At 48.0% G+C, this 15,071-nt stretch overlaps 2 protein-coding genes across 2 annotated transcripts; one reads left to right on the top strand and one right to left on the bottom strand.

Moving 5' to 3' along the window:
* Window positions 1-4,904: 4,904 nt before the first annotated feature.
* On the bottom strand, window positions 4,905-6,731 carry LOC109773967 (cytochrome P450 99A2). Its single transcript, XM_020332688.4, has 2 exons — window positions 5,762-6,731; window positions 4,905-5,641 (listed from the first exon to the last, which is right to left on the bottom strand). Exons 1-2 carry the CDS (start codon window positions 6,671-6,673, stop codon window positions 5,018-5,020), a joined length of 1,536 nt encoding a protein of 511 aa, XP_020188277.1. The 5' UTR covers window positions 6,674-6,731; the 3' UTR covers window positions 4,905-5,017.
* Window positions 6,732-10,270: 3,539 nt separating this feature from the next.
* LOC109773968 (9-beta-pimara-7,15-diene synthase, chloroplastic) lies at window positions 10,271-14,577 on the top strand. The gene is made up of 14 exons (XM_020332689.4): window positions 10,271-10,667; window positions 11,061-11,116; window positions 11,210-11,489; window positions 11,570-11,750; window positions 11,899-12,119; window positions 12,205-12,325; window positions 12,396-12,493; window positions 12,588-12,802; window positions 12,880-12,992; window positions 13,077-13,172; window positions 13,250-13,468; window positions 13,576-13,717; window positions 13,868-14,113; window positions 14,228-14,577. The coding sequence occupies exons 1-14, from the start codon at window positions 10,475-10,477 to the stop codon at window positions 14,558-14,560; spliced, it is 2,514 nt and encodes an 837-aa protein (XP_020188278.1). The 5' UTR covers window positions 10,271-10,474; the 3' UTR covers window positions 14,561-14,577.
* Window positions 14,578-15,071: the final 494 nt, after the last annotated feature.

Raw genomic sequence — 15,071 nt, forward strand, 5'->3', positions numbered from 1 at the left:
TGCATATTTATCGATGCAACCCTTTCGGACGGGAGACGCCTAAGTTACGCCACTTGACTTGAAAATGAAATCTACTGACATGAAAAAATGGAGGAGATGGACTTGTAGCTCACCCTCGGCTGTAGGGGAAGGGGTCGAACAACGGAGGGATGCTCACGGACCAACGCGTCGGACAACAATCACTTTGATGAAATGCAACACCACAAAGCCTGCAAATTCCATCGCGACAAAAAATTTAGAACATCACAATCATCATCATCATCTCAAAAATCATCGAAGCATAAAAAATATCATCATCTATCATCCACATCATCATCTAACAATCATCTATCATCGGTCATCATCATCATCTCAAAATCATCGAAGCATAAAAAATCATCATTATCTCTCCTCATCTAACAGTCATCATCATCTAAAAGAAATCCATATGAACAAGTTATGAACATCACCATTTTTCTCAAATAAGTATTCTTTAGCAAGACCATTAAGTGTCAATAAATATTTCATCATTGATTTGTAGCAACACCATCATGATCAAAATACCACCGTGCAAAAAGTATATAATCACCCATCACATAACAACATTCACACTTCAAACTTGAAAAAAAAAAACTCATATTGCTAATAACATCCATTGATCAATATTTTGCAAACTAACTACATCTAACAAATATGACATACATTCCATCATCTATGCATTCATCCACCTAAAAACAGTACCAAAACACTAAAAAGGAAGAAAAGAACTCACGTAGAGGGCCGGCTGGTCGGGTCAGAGGAGAGGGGCGGCGGCGGTTGGGGGGCGGTGATGAGCTGCAGCACAGGGAGGGCCGGTTGCTCCAACCGGCCGGGAAGGGGGCGCCGGACCCGCGGCCGGAGTCGAGCCCTTGCGGGACAACACGGGATGGGCCGATGCGGGCGCGGACGGCGGCGACACAAGGTGGGTGCGGACGGGGTGGAGCGGGGCGGGGAGGACGTCGGGGCGGGTGCGAACGGGGCGACGCGGGGCGGGCGCGGACGGGACGTCAGAGCCCTTGCGGGACGTCGGGGCGGCACGGGGCGGGGAGGACGTCGGGGCGGCACGGGGGCGGGGAGGACCGTGGGGAGGCGCGGGGCGGGCAGGACGGCGGCGCGGGTCGGGAGGACGGCGGCGCGGCGCGGGTCAGGGCGGGGACGACGGCGGCGCGGCACGGGGAGAGGGTGGCGGCGGCGGTTGGGGGAGAGAAACGAGTGGAGGAGAGGAGACGTGCAGCGAGTGGAGGAGAGGAGGGCGTGCAGCGACTGGATAAGGTTGGACCTAAGCCGACGGCCTAGCCGTCGGCATAGGCTTGGCCCCACCTGCCAGCGACAGAGCCGAGTGGATAAGGTATGAGATATGCCGACGGCCACTTTGCATTTTTTTATTACGGCATTTTTTTATTTTTTTATTACGGCATATTTGTTTTTTATAAATTCAATTATTACTATTTTTCAGTTTGTCGTGTGTAACCTGTGGTGGCCGTTTCCCCCCTCCGAGACATGGCGGCAGCGACGCCCGTGAGGGTGGCACACCCCGGAGCCGCGTGTCGGGTGCCTGAGCGTGCCACCATGCTTCCACAAGTGTAGGAGGGCCTACCGCAACACCTGGCGGCATTGCTACCCCCCTCCGGTACCCAGTCCCGTCTAACACTGACACACACGACCGCCGGATCTAGCTCTTTCACTTCCGCCGGACAGGGTCTGACCGGTGGACCGCCGGACAAGTCTGGAAGTGTTGTGGCGGGTGCAAACGCCCGACACGCGTCTCCGGGGTGTGCCTCCCTCACGGACGGCGCCGCCGCGGGCACCTGGAGGGGGGAAACGGACGCGTCGGGTCTACACGGAGGGGATCTTGCTGTGGGTCTGGCCCGGATGTTGCTCCAAAGTGTTCCTATGGGCTGACCTAACACGACCGGGTGGATAGGTCCACTGCTCAAAGCCCGTCCGTGCAAAGTCAAAGGGTTAGATCCCGTGGTCAAACGCTACAGGGTTAGGCGGGACGGGGGCCCTGGGGGTAGCAATGCCACCCGAGCGTCGCACCGGGCCCTCATGCATGCCGGGTGGTGTGGTGGCATGTCCCAAGAGGTGGCACGCGTCTCCGGGGTGTGCACCCCTCACGGACGGCGCCGCCGCCGGCACCTGGAGGGGGAAACGGACGCGTCGGGTCTACACGGAGGGGATCTTGCCGTGGGTCTGGCCCGGATGTTGCTCCAAAGTGTTCCTATGGGCTTACCTACCACAACCGGGTGGATAGGTCCACTGCTCAAAGCCCGTCCGTGCAAAGTCAAAGGGCTAGATCCCGTGGTCAAACGCTACAGGGTTAGGCGGGACGGGGGCCCTGGGGGGTAGCAATGCCACCCGAGCGTCGCACCGGGCCCTCATACATGCGGGGTGGTGTGGTGGCATGTCCGAAGAGGCGGCACGCGTCTCCGGGGTGTGCCCCCCTCACGGACGGCGCCGCCGCCGGCACCTGGAGGGGGAAACGGACGCGTCGGGTCTACACGAAGGGGATCTTGCTGTGGGTCTGGCCCGGATGTTGCTCTTAAGTGTTCCTATGGGCTTACCTAACACAACCGGGTGGATAGGTCCACTACTCAAAGCCCGTCCGTGCAAAGTCAAAGGGCTAGATCCCGTGGTCAAACGCTACAGGGTTAGGCGGGACGGGGGCCCTGGGGGTAGCAATGCCACCCGAGCGTCGCACCAGGCCCTCATACATGCGGGGTGGTGTGGTGGCATGTCCCAAGAGGCGGCACGCGTCTCCGGGGTGTGCCCCCCCCCCCTCACGAACGGCGATGACACATTAGTAGACGTTCTGCGGTAACGATGCGGCATGAATATTATTAAATACTCGGAGCGCGATAAAATCATGAGATTTTTACACGACACGGGCACATGTGCTGTAGGACTGATGGTAATTTTTCGTAATTGTTCGTGATGGAGTTAGTATCTGAACAATTCCCTCTATGCGGATTGCTCTTCGCGTGTCTACGACTGTGGCCGGCGGCCTCCGGGGGCTAGCATGCCGCCAAATCTTGCGTAGGCGGCCTCTCACAAGTCTGGAAGTGTTGTGGCGGGTGCAAACGCCTGGCACGCGTCTCCGGGGTGTGCCCCCCCCCCCTCACGGACGGCGGCGCCGCCGGCACCTGGAGGGGGGAAACGGACGCGTCAGGTCTACACGGAGGGGATCTTGCTGTGGGTCTGGCCCGGATGTTGCTCCTAAGTGTTCCTATGGGCTTACCTAACACAACCGGGTGGATAGGTCCACTGCTCAAAGCCTGTCCGTGCAAAGTCAAAGGGCTAGATCCCGTGGTCAAACGCTACAGGGTTAGGCGGGACGGGGGCCCCTGGGGGGTAGCAATGCCACCCGAGCGTCGCACCGGGCCCTCATACATGCGGGGTGGTGTGGTGGCATGTCCCAAGAGGCGGCACGCGTCTCCGGGGTGTGCCCCCCCTCACGGACGGCGACGCCGCCAGCACTTGGAGGGGGGAAACGGGCGCGTCGGTTCTACACGGAGGGGATCTTGCCGTGGGTCTGGCCCGGATGTTGCTCCAAAGTGTTCCTATGGACTGACCTAACACAACCGGGTGGATAGGTCCACTGCTCAAAGCCCGTCCGTGCAAAGTCAAAGGGCTAGATCCCGTGGCCAAACGCTACAGGGTTAGGCGGGACGGGGGCCCTGGGGGGTAGCAATGCCACCCGAGCGTCGCACCGGGCCCTCATACATGCGGGGTGGTGTGGTGGCATGTCCGAAGAGGCGGCACGCGTCTCCGGGGTGTGCCCCCATCCAAGTGACGGCGGCACTACCTTGCGTGCAGGGGGGCACACCGCGGAGCCCCAAGACGGGCGTCTACGCATGCTTGAACACTTTCACATATGCATCAGGACCCGTGCGATGTTTCGGTGACATAGCTACACCCCGAATCCCCCCACCAACTAGAATTCCCTCCGTGTCGACCGTTTCCCCCCTCCGTGACACGGCGATAGCGACGTTCGTAACGGGGGCAATCGATATACCGACGGCGAGGCCGTTGGCATACCTGTGCACACACGGAGGTGCAGTCCCACGGATCGATGACGTGGCATGGCACACGGATCGATGACGTGGCAGAGGGGCCTATGCCGACGGCTATACCGTAGGCATATATTTGCCATAGGTAGTATAAAGCGAAATTTAAAATAAAACTAAATAAATGTATGCCGACGGCTAGGCCGTCGGCATATCTGTGCACACACGGAGGTGCAGTCCCACGGATCGATGACGTGGCAGAGGGGTATGGGCCAGGTCTATGCCGACGGCATAGGGCTGGCACGGGTATGCCGACGGCGGCCGTAACCGCCCGTCGGCGTAGGCTCAACGTCGTCAAACGGTCAGCGCTGACGGCAAGGGCTATGCTGACGGCCGCTCCTATGCCGACGGGCCCCGTAGGCATACCTCGAGCGGTCCCGACGGCCTCGTATATGCCGACGGCCCCGTCGGCATATATGGATGTATGCCGACGGCTTTTCTACGCCTACGGCCTGCCCTTGGCCGTCGGCATAGCTGCATTTATGCCGACGGGTGCCGTCGGCATAGATTTGGCCGTCGGCAAACCTAGTTTTTCTGGTAGTGATGGTTCTTATTAAAATATACAAAACATTTTATATTTGCGAACGAATGGAGTATATTGGAAACACTTATCTTAAAAGGAGAAAGACCACATGCCTTCGCATCAATTGATGCACAAAGTCTTAATTTAACGCACAATTTAATCTCTTAAACGATAAATGTAGAGCCCACCACCCAAGGCCCATAGAGATTACATGATACACTTGTACAACACCATTCCCTTTACTGGACCAACGTCCAAATCTGCTGGAGTAACCCCGCGCTAAAATAGTACTAGTAGTAGTTAGGCGATTGCCCAATTTATTTATTTGTCCATTTCCCCGGGACAAACATGAAATGTACATGACGCAAAGGAGCACAACTGGGTAAATTGTCCACCACAAAGATATGAATCAGCTTTGCAGTGGAACCTCCTTATACGGCAATGCCACTACGTGCAACTGGTTCTTTCTCCTCGCCGTTATGCCCACGGTCATGTCCATGTCAAGCTCAGTCCCACCGGTTGGGAGGCTCCAATCAAAGTAGTAGAGAAGGCGTGCCATGATTAGCTCCAGCACGGCCAACCCAAAGGTACTGCCGGGGCACATTCTCCGCCCACCTCCGAATGGAAGGTAGTCGAACCTGGGTCCTTTGTCATCAGCCATGCTGTCCTCGAACCTCTCTGGCCTGAACTCATCAGGATCGTCCCAACTCTCTGGGCTCCTACCGATAGCCCATGAGTTGACCATGAGCCTGGAACCCTCGACGATCTCAAAACCCCCGACATGGCAGGTCTCCCGGCAGATTCGGGGGACCAGCAGCGGCAGCACCGGGTTTAGCCTCATGCTCTCCTTGATGACCATCCTCATGTAGTGTAGCTCATGTATGTGCCCCTCGTGCTCTTGTCGGGTCTTGCCGTTGAATGTTCGCCGCACCTCTGCCTGTACCTTGGCCATCGCCGGCGGGTTCCTCACGAGCTCTGACATGACCCACTCAGCCGCCGTCGCTGTGGTGTCAGTCCCTCCCGAGAACATATCCTACACGAAGAAATGGACGCCATGACATATTGGCGAATATGAAAAAAATGTTTACCCTAAAACAAATTGTTGCTCTAGGACATTTGCGAGTGATTCACCACGGGAAATGTAAATACGTACCACTATGATTGCTTTAATGGTTGTGGTTTCGATGGGGAATTCAGGGTCTCCCCCGTCCCTGATCCTAAGCATGACACTCAGAAGGTCATCACCTTTCTGGTCGCTTTTAGCGACGATCTTGTCAAGCACGGCGTCCATCTGATGGCGCGCCTGCCACAGCCGGCGTGTAAGCCCGGTGACGGTGTCCATGAACCCCAGCCCCGGGAAGAGGTCCCCGAAGCTGAACCCGCTGCTGATCGTCATGCCAACGTTAATGGCCGCCAGCAACTGCTCCTGGAGCTCGCGCCCGGCGACCTGCCCGAAGGCCGTCTGCTCGGTGATCGCGTTGGAGCAGGAGACGAGCAGCAGTGCGAGGTTGACGGGCCTCTTGCCGCCCTGGCCCGCCTCGTGCACGGCCCTCACCAGCGCCAGGGTCTCGCTCTCCCTCACGGGCAAGAAATGCCGCACCTTCCGCTCGCTCAAGAGCTCCATCCTGCACAGCTTGCGCAGCGTCCGCCAGTACGCGCCGTACGGCGCGAACCCGATGTCGAGGTTCCCGTACAGCATCACCTCCGACACCAGCAGGCTCGGCCGCGACGCGAAGTTGAGGTCCTTCTCCCGGAGCACCTCCTGCGCCGCCGACGGGGAGGAGATGATGATCGTGTCCACCTGCCCGAGCCGGAGGCACATCACCGGCCCGTGCTTCTCCGCCAGGTCCCGGAGGACCACCGGCAGCTTGGACGTTACGATCTGGTGGAGGTTGCCCACCAAGGGTAGACGCCATGGCCCAGGAGCAGGCCGCCCAAGCTTCTTCTTCTTCTTGCCACTTGCTGCTGCCAGTCTTTTGCGGCTAAGCAAGCTTAAGGCCACCACTGAGATGACAGAAAGCAAAAACAGGGACGTGGCTACGCCTAAGCTTAGCTCCATCTCCATGATCGATGCTTTCCTAGTATTTTGCTATTTTGCTTGCTTGGTAACAAGAACAACAACAACAACAACTGGCCGGCCTTTTATAAGCTAGCTAGCCTCTCTACAACACATCCCATGCATCTGTCCGGTCCAATCTATTGAAATATCCTAGTCCTAGTAATAAATTATAAAAGTTGCAGCTCGATCGAGAGCTGCACTTTCAAACAAATAGAGCTAACACTCCAAAACAGAAACGCGATGACTAAAAATAGAAACAAGTTATATGCCTCATGTTGTCTCCACCCCTGTGGCTGCAATTACGCACTACCTCCGTCATCCTGATTTATTGGTCCCCTTCGCATTTTGTGCTAAATTTTGATCTTAGATTTAACTAACCAAATGTTAATGCATGTAACCAAAAATAATATCACTGGAAACTTGTTCAAATACGAATCCAATGATGTAATTTTCGGTGACATGCATTATTATTTTCTTAGTTAAATCTATGGTCAAAGTCTGATACAAAATACTAAGGGGACCAATAAACTAGGACGGAGGTAGTATTAGGTAGGGATGAGTTTTTATATATGTACTCCCTCCATTTTTATTTACTCCGCATATTGGGTTTGTCTAAAGTCAAACATTATATACTTTCAACAAGTTTGTAGAAAAATACCCCCTTCATTTCTAAATATAAGCCCTTTTAGAAATTTCAATACGACTACATACATATGTATATAGGCATATTTTAAAGTGTAGATTCACAAATTTTGCTCCGATATTGAAATCTCTAAAAGATCTTATATTTAGAAACGGAGGTAGTATATATGAATATATACACCACCAAACCTATACCAATGGATTCATCATTGCATATATTTTCACATCATATAAATTTGTTACTGTAAATGTTCATATTATTTTCTACAAACTTGGTCAAATTTTATAAATTTTGACTTCAGCTAAACCTAATATGCGGAGTAAATAAAAACGGAAGGACTAAGAGATAAGAGAACGCCATGCAGTTTACTCTGGTTCAAAAAAATTAGAAGACCTACAACTTTTAAACCGCATCTAGAAATTAAAATATATTTTCACGTATTCTTCAAAACAAACATATGTCAGTGATGGATGCATCTGTTTGAGGGACAATTAATATGGAATGGAGGGAGCAGCTTATTCTACACGCCTAGTAAAAAGTACATAAAATAATGTAATTTGTAATGTAGTAAATTAGTAACTTGGGTTATAAATAAATTATTTCGGAATTACTACATTTTGCACAATGTTTTACTAGATTATGTATAGTGTTACTAGGGATGTAGAATAAGCATTTTATACTCATGCATAGAATAGCGCTACTGATGGACCTCCCACGACGAGCTCTTCAAAACTAGCTTATTCTACACCCCTAGTAAAGTACACGAAATATATAGTAATATAGTATACATAATTATGGGGCCCACCGGTAACATATGTGAGCGGTTTGGCTATTGGGCCCACACGATAGTGGAGTGGGTTAGTCAGATTGCAGATTACAGTGGGCATCAAAGAGTCGTCTTGAGGATTCCTCTCTTCAGATTTGGTGGCTACTACCGACAGCTTGTCCTGGCAAGGTAGTGAGATGCAATCGGAAGACTCTTTTGTGGATTTTGGCAGCTCCCACTCTGGCCATTGTGCCTTCGATGGTGAGAAGCAATCTATGGATGGTGGCTTAGTGCAGAGGGTATGGTTGTGCGAGAGCTACAGTGGGATTTCTAGCCCAGCGCATGTAGTGGTTGTGATTGTGAGAAAGTGGTGGTGATAACGCGTGCTTGACTTCAATTTGGTGGTGCTTCTCGATTACCCTTTCTTGAGCTCTGGGTTGAAAAACCTAAGTGGCTCGATTTGGTTTTACCTGGTAATTATGATGTTTTTGCATCGTCACCTTGAAGAATCATTGCTCAGATATGCTCAGAGTGGTTCTTCAGGGTGAAAACCTAAAATTCTGGCCTTTGGTGGTTGGATCCGGGGATGGTGACGCTTGTGCATCTTCCTCTTCTTGAAGGTGTTTTTGTTGAAGAACATCCTTGTCTTTGTGGTGTCAAGAAATGGTTGGTGCGGATATGGTCAACGTTGTAGTTCGTTGATCACTGTTTAGATCCCTTTAGGGAAAAAAAATCTCGCTTAGGCATAGCTTTGGTCCTATATGACTTTGCTCTTTGCCGGCGTGTTTTCTGTGTGTGTGCGCTGGTGTTGACTATGTGCATCTTAACTATGCAGAGGCCGGATGTGTGCTCATGGTGTTTGTATCTACTTGATGCTCTATTTTGAGTCAATTAAGTTCATCCTTTAGTGAAAAACAATTGGTATGGTTGAGAAAGCCATATCTTTTCCCTTGGGAAAACTACTATATGTACACTGTTCAGGTCTGTCAAAAAAAGAAAGTGATGTCACTTGTGTAAGAGGTAAGAGAAAAGTCATGTGCATGTATCTTGTTGTTTCTCAGAGACTTCTTTATTGGAATGGTGACACGGTGGAGCATTTTTCCTCTCATGCCTCTTGACATCTAGTTCCTCTTTGTCCTGTATGGGGAAGCTAGATGCATTTTGCTGGGCCGAAAATAATGCATGTTTGACCCACCATCAATTTCCATTATTTGCAATATGCATGTGGAATCTTCAAAATATGTTTGAATGGTCACAACTCATAAGAGCAATACCGTTGGAAAAGGAATGTGCATTCGGTCTATCTGGTCGACGCATAATGGTCACCCTGTGTGGACAAATCAGTTGTCTGCTGTGTATATAAAGTCACTGTCATGTCAAAAAAAAATGAAGTCATTGTCAAAACTACAGACTTAAATTGAAAAATCTTGTATGGAGATTTATCACTGTACAGTTCGTTGAAAAGTCTTGGAGCCAATTCAGCAGTCTTCCACACATGTTTCAGCAGTCTTCCACGCGATTCAGCAGGGCCACCGTTTTCTATGCGTGTTTGCCAGATTGTCCAAGGATGAATGGCCGTGCGTACCGAGGAACATTGGTGTGAATTTTCTCACTTTGACCTGAGCTTCAGCGCAAACTGATTGAAACAGTAAGGAGATATTTCAAATCAGCTCGACCAGCTAGTCCTCGTATTTTTCAAACTCCTGCGACTGACGTTCCGACGTGGATGGGCTAAGGCTGGTTATAGTGGAAAGTAAATTATACTGTACTTAGTAGTATCATAGATAATTTCATTTATTAACTTATAGACTAATTTATTCTTAAAAAGCGTTATGTAATGGTAATATATTATGTTACCACAAACATCTCTCACCATGGATCATTAATGCAAGAGCTGCAGTCAAGCTGCGAGGTCAAATCGTTTGGTCACTACATGCAGCTACATCTGCATTTCCCATTTTTACCATATTCCTGAAGTTGTCAAAGTGGTCGGCGAACAGCTGGAACATCACTATTAGACGTCACATACAAGGAATGTATGGAAAGTCCAAATTTCTTCTATACTTGGACTTTTCAGCGGTTTGGCGCAGAAAAATATGCGTTAGCTGAAGAAGAGTCGCAGGATGCTTACCACCTTATAAAACATGTATTCCTTTCAAGGACTGGCTATTAAGTAGTCACCCGCGGCCGGAGCTACATCAACGAATCCCATTCACCATATTTCTGAAGTTGCCAGGTCGTTGATCAAGTAGCTGAAAGTTCACTTAATTCGAACCTCTATATATACTTGGTCTCTTTTCAGAAAGTTGGCGCAGAGGCACAGTTAGCTTCTCAGCCGACCCCTCTGTTTGCTGCTATATTAAAACCCTGAGCCAGTGAGGTGATCGCCCCATTTCCCATGGCGAATCCTGCACGAGTTGGTGCCTATTCCATCCTCCTGCCATCTGCACCTCACCAGGCCGTCCGCCTCCCGGCGGCTGCTCCACCATCTGTGTCAAAGTGTGAGTTGCAGATGCACCATCATGGAAGAAACAAGCCTCCGCGCGTCAGCCTCGCCTGCTCAGCCTCCAACCTTCCTTGCACCGAACCAGGTGCGCTACCTCTCCATTTCTTCTCCTTCTGCTAGGGAGTAAGAGTCCATAGCTTTGCTTGGATGGAGTCTTCTTTGGCCGGAGCATTTTCGCACAACATGAGGTAGTCGTTGCTTATTTTCCGCCCAAGGGATACGCAATATAACAATACTCTGTTTTTTTATGAGAAAACTTCCAATCTATTCATCATCAATCCTGGCAGTACAAGTGTACAACGAACACCAGAAATAATAAAAATTAAATTAGAAATATAACTGTCCTCTGTTTACCAATGCTTGAAATCTGGGCTTTCTTAAAGTTACTTTTGTACTTAAGCTTGCTACTTGATATTTATATTTAAACATAGAGTCATATCCAATCTAATCGATTTGTGGCATATATTCCATCCGACAGCATATGTCCTCAAGGCAATGTTGGCGGAAGAAACTATAGGACCGCGCAGTGATGTGGTATGAACATCGCTCTCCCAACTCTTGTTTCGACTAAACATTTGAAGTTCGTGCCATGATGAGATTTGTGTTGCTTTCATGAATATAAATTAGGAACGGGATGCTAGAATACGAAAGCATCTCAAAAACCCTGAACTCTCGCCGTCTGCGTATGACACGGCATGGGTGGCTATGGTGCCATTGCCGGACTCCGATCCGCAGGCTCCATGCTTCCCTCAGTGTGTTGAATGGATATTGCAAAATCAACACTCTAGTGGGTCTTGGGGAATCAACGAATTTGGCTTATTAGCCAACAAGGATATTATGTTATCCACATTGGCCTGTATCATTGCACTTCATAAGTGGAACGTTGGCTCCGACCACATAAGGAGAGGTACGTGTATTGTCTTAATACTTGTATTTTTTAACTTTCTTCTTTGAAAGATCTTCACACGCGTAAAATGACACTCGCAGGATTAGAATTTATTGGAAGCAATTTCTCCACTGTCATGGATGATCAAATTGTTTCTCCAGTAGGCTTCAATCTCATTTTCCCTGGTATGCTTAACCATGCTTTCGGGATGCGTTTGATAATTCCAGTCACAGAAGCTGATATCAATGGGATACTTCACCTCCGTGAGATGGAGCTGACAAGGTATGAAATGAAAAGGAGAAGGGTGCCATGCCTATTGGTGTGATTTTGTAGGAATCAAGTTTGACACGGGAAAAGGGTGTAGAGTATCAATTATACGTTCTTTTGATGTAACATATATAATAACAGATTTATACTTGATTTTATTTAGATTAAGTGAGGAGAAATCGTGTGGGAAAGATGCATATTTGGCCTATGTTGCTGAAGAAGGGTTAGTAAACCTGCTGGACTACAATCAAGTGATGAAGTTCCAGCGAAAGAATGGGTCGTTGTTCAACTCTCCTGCCGCAACTGCTGCTGCATTAGTGCACTACTATGATAATAAAGCTCTCCAGTACCTCGACTCCATTGTCAGTATATTTGGTGGTGCAGGTGTGTATTTCTCTATTTTACTTTGTGGGGCATCTCCAAGGGTGTAGATTGTTGCTATATACTTAATGCCATTATACATTTACAGTACCAACAGCGTACCCACAGAATATATATTATCAGCTCTCAATGGTGGATATGCTCGAAAAGATCGGAATATCTCGCCATTTTTCCAGTGACATAAACAGCATCCTGGACAAGGCATACATGTAATAATCCGGAGTAAATACCTGATACCCTAGTAGCTAGTATGTCAACTTGACTGTATTCACTTTGCAGTTCCTGGTTACAGAGAGACGAGGAGATCATGCAAGATGTAGAAACATGTGCAATGGCGTTTCGCCTTTTACGGATGAATGGTTATGATGTGTCGTCAGGTACATATATACTTTGATCAAAATTCCATGTCCTAATATCTTTCTCTTCTGGCCTTGATTTAAGTCACCACAATTCAAAATTATTCTTGCACAGATGACTTGTCCCATGTTGCTGAAGCCTCCACTTTCCATAGCTCACTTGAAGGATATTTAAATCATACAAAATCTTTATTGGAGTTATACAAGGCTTCAAAAGTATGTTTGTCAGAAAATGAATTGATCCTGGAGAACATAAGCAACTGGTCAGGCCACTTATTGGCAGAGAAATTGCGCTGTGATGGGACACAAAGAATGCCAATTTTTGGAGAGGTAAGTGCATGAAAGTTAAAATCTGCATTTCATTTGGCAGTTCAGTTGAAATTTAACTTGGTTCTTTGTAATTTCAGGTAGAATATACTCTTAAATTTCCCTTTTATGCGACAGTAGAACCTCTAGACCATAAGAGGAACATTGAACATTTTGATTCTAGGGTTACTCAGCAGCTAAAGAGAAAAAACATGTGAGGCTCTCTTTTCAAAAAAAAATATGCCTGTGATATGATGTCAATATATGTTAAATAAATGAAAATATTTTTATGATTCAGGCCATGTCATGTCAATCAAGATCTTCTAGATTTTGCCGTTGAAGATTTCAGTTTTTCTCAATCTATATACCAGGATGAACTCTGCCACCTCGAGAGGTAATTTGACTGTCATTTCATCACTTGCTTTCACAAATGTATTTGTGGATTATTTGAATTACTTTCTGCACTGGCAGTTGGGAGAAAGAAAACAGGCTGGAACAGCTTAAATTTCTACGCAAGGGGAGTCTGATAAATTGTTATCTCTCTGCTGCTGTCACCCTATCCACTCATGAACTCTCTGATGCTCGCATTGCATGTGCGAAAACTATTGCGCTCGTACTTGTTACTGATGACTTCTTTGATGTTGGAGCATCGAAAGAAGAACAAGAAAACCTCATAGCATTAGTAGAGAAGTACAATCCTTTAACTTTATTTCACTGTCTACACTTTCCGAAGATGTGTTGGCGTGTTATGCATTGCTAATGAGTCATCCTCCCTGTTTTTCCAATGGTTGTCTTAGGTGGGATCACCATGACGAAGTTGAGTTCTGCTCTGAGCAAGTAGAAATAGTATTTTCTGCTTTTTATAGTACAGTTAAGCACATTGGAGAAATGGCTTCCGCAGTGCAAAAGCGCGATGTTACAAAACACCTGAATGAAACAGTGAGTTTCTTGTGTGACCTTCTGATTGTGAGATGCATTATATCATGTAGTGTCCCAAGTTGATAAGTACGTACCATGTTGAAGCTAAGGCTAGCTACGTACAAAATAAATAGGAAACACCGTATATTAAAAAGTTATATTCATCTGCAGTGGCTACATTACTTGAGGTCTGCAGCGACTGAGGCGGAATGGCAACGGAATCAATATGTGCCAACAGTTGAGGAATACATGATAGAAGCGGTTAACTCATTCGCAGAGGGGCCCATTATGCTAACATCACTATACTTTGTCCAACAAAAACTCGAGGAGTACATAATCAAAGACCCGGAGTACCATGAGTTGCTTAGAATAAAGGGCAACTGTGGCCGTCTCCTGAATGATACTAGGGGCTTCGAGGTATTTTCCGTTCCTGTTCTAACAAAATATTCATAGCAATGAGTTATCACTGTCATGCAGATTAATCTTGACACTGGGTAGTTTCTAATATGATAAATGATCTACTTGTTGCAGAGGGAGTCCAGTGAGGGAAAACTGAACATCATCTCACTGCTTGTTCTTCAGAGTGGAGGTTCCATGTCCATAGAAGCTGCTCAAGAGGCGGTACAGGAGTCTATAGCCTCATGTCGGAGAGACCTGCTAAGGATGGTTGTTGGAGAAGACCGTGTAGTTCCTAGGGTATGCAAGGAGGTGTTCTGGAGGTTTTGCAGGACAGTTCACTTGTTCTACTGTCAGACTGACGGATTTTCCTCGCCCAAGGAAATGCTCCGCACGATGAACGCAATATTCCGAGAGCCACTCAAACTCCAACATACCAGTCCTTTGGATGCTCAGTCAGAACAATAATCAAGCATTCCTTATGGTATTGTCATGATTCTCACACCGAGATCTGATTGCTACGCATGTCGCTAGTAAAAGGGCAGCAACTCATGAAAGGATCTCCGTCATGTGGTTTGAACCTTCTTGGTCAATCAAATCGAACCTCACCTGCAAAAACAAAATGGCATAGATACTTGGAGGTGATGTTTTGAGTGCTATTAAAAAATGTTTGTTTATGTGTTTAGACCTAAGTCCCTTAGGGGAAGGACCTCTTCTAAACGCAATGGCATTGCTATAGCTCTGCTATACCGCGCTATTTAAAACCATGGATTAAATGAAAAAAAGTTGTGTACACCTGCGGCGGCGGTGCAATTCTTGAAAGAAAAATCACCTAGTGCTAAAATCACTGAAATGGGCCGAATGGCCGAAAGTTTCATTTCATTCCAACTGAAAACTTGTCAAAAACTAACTCAAAACTGGCCGAAAATAACCGGGGATCACACACGGCCACCAGTATACAATTGCATCTTAAGAAAGT

Source organism: Aegilops tauschii, chromosome 2 (genome assembly GCF_002575655.3).
Source record: "Aegilops tauschii subsp. strangulata cultivar AL8/78 chromosome 2, Aet v6.0, whole genome shotgun sequence".
Taxonomy (NCBI): Eukaryota; Viridiplantae; Streptophyta; class Magnoliopsida; order Poales; family Poaceae; genus Aegilops; species Aegilops tauschii.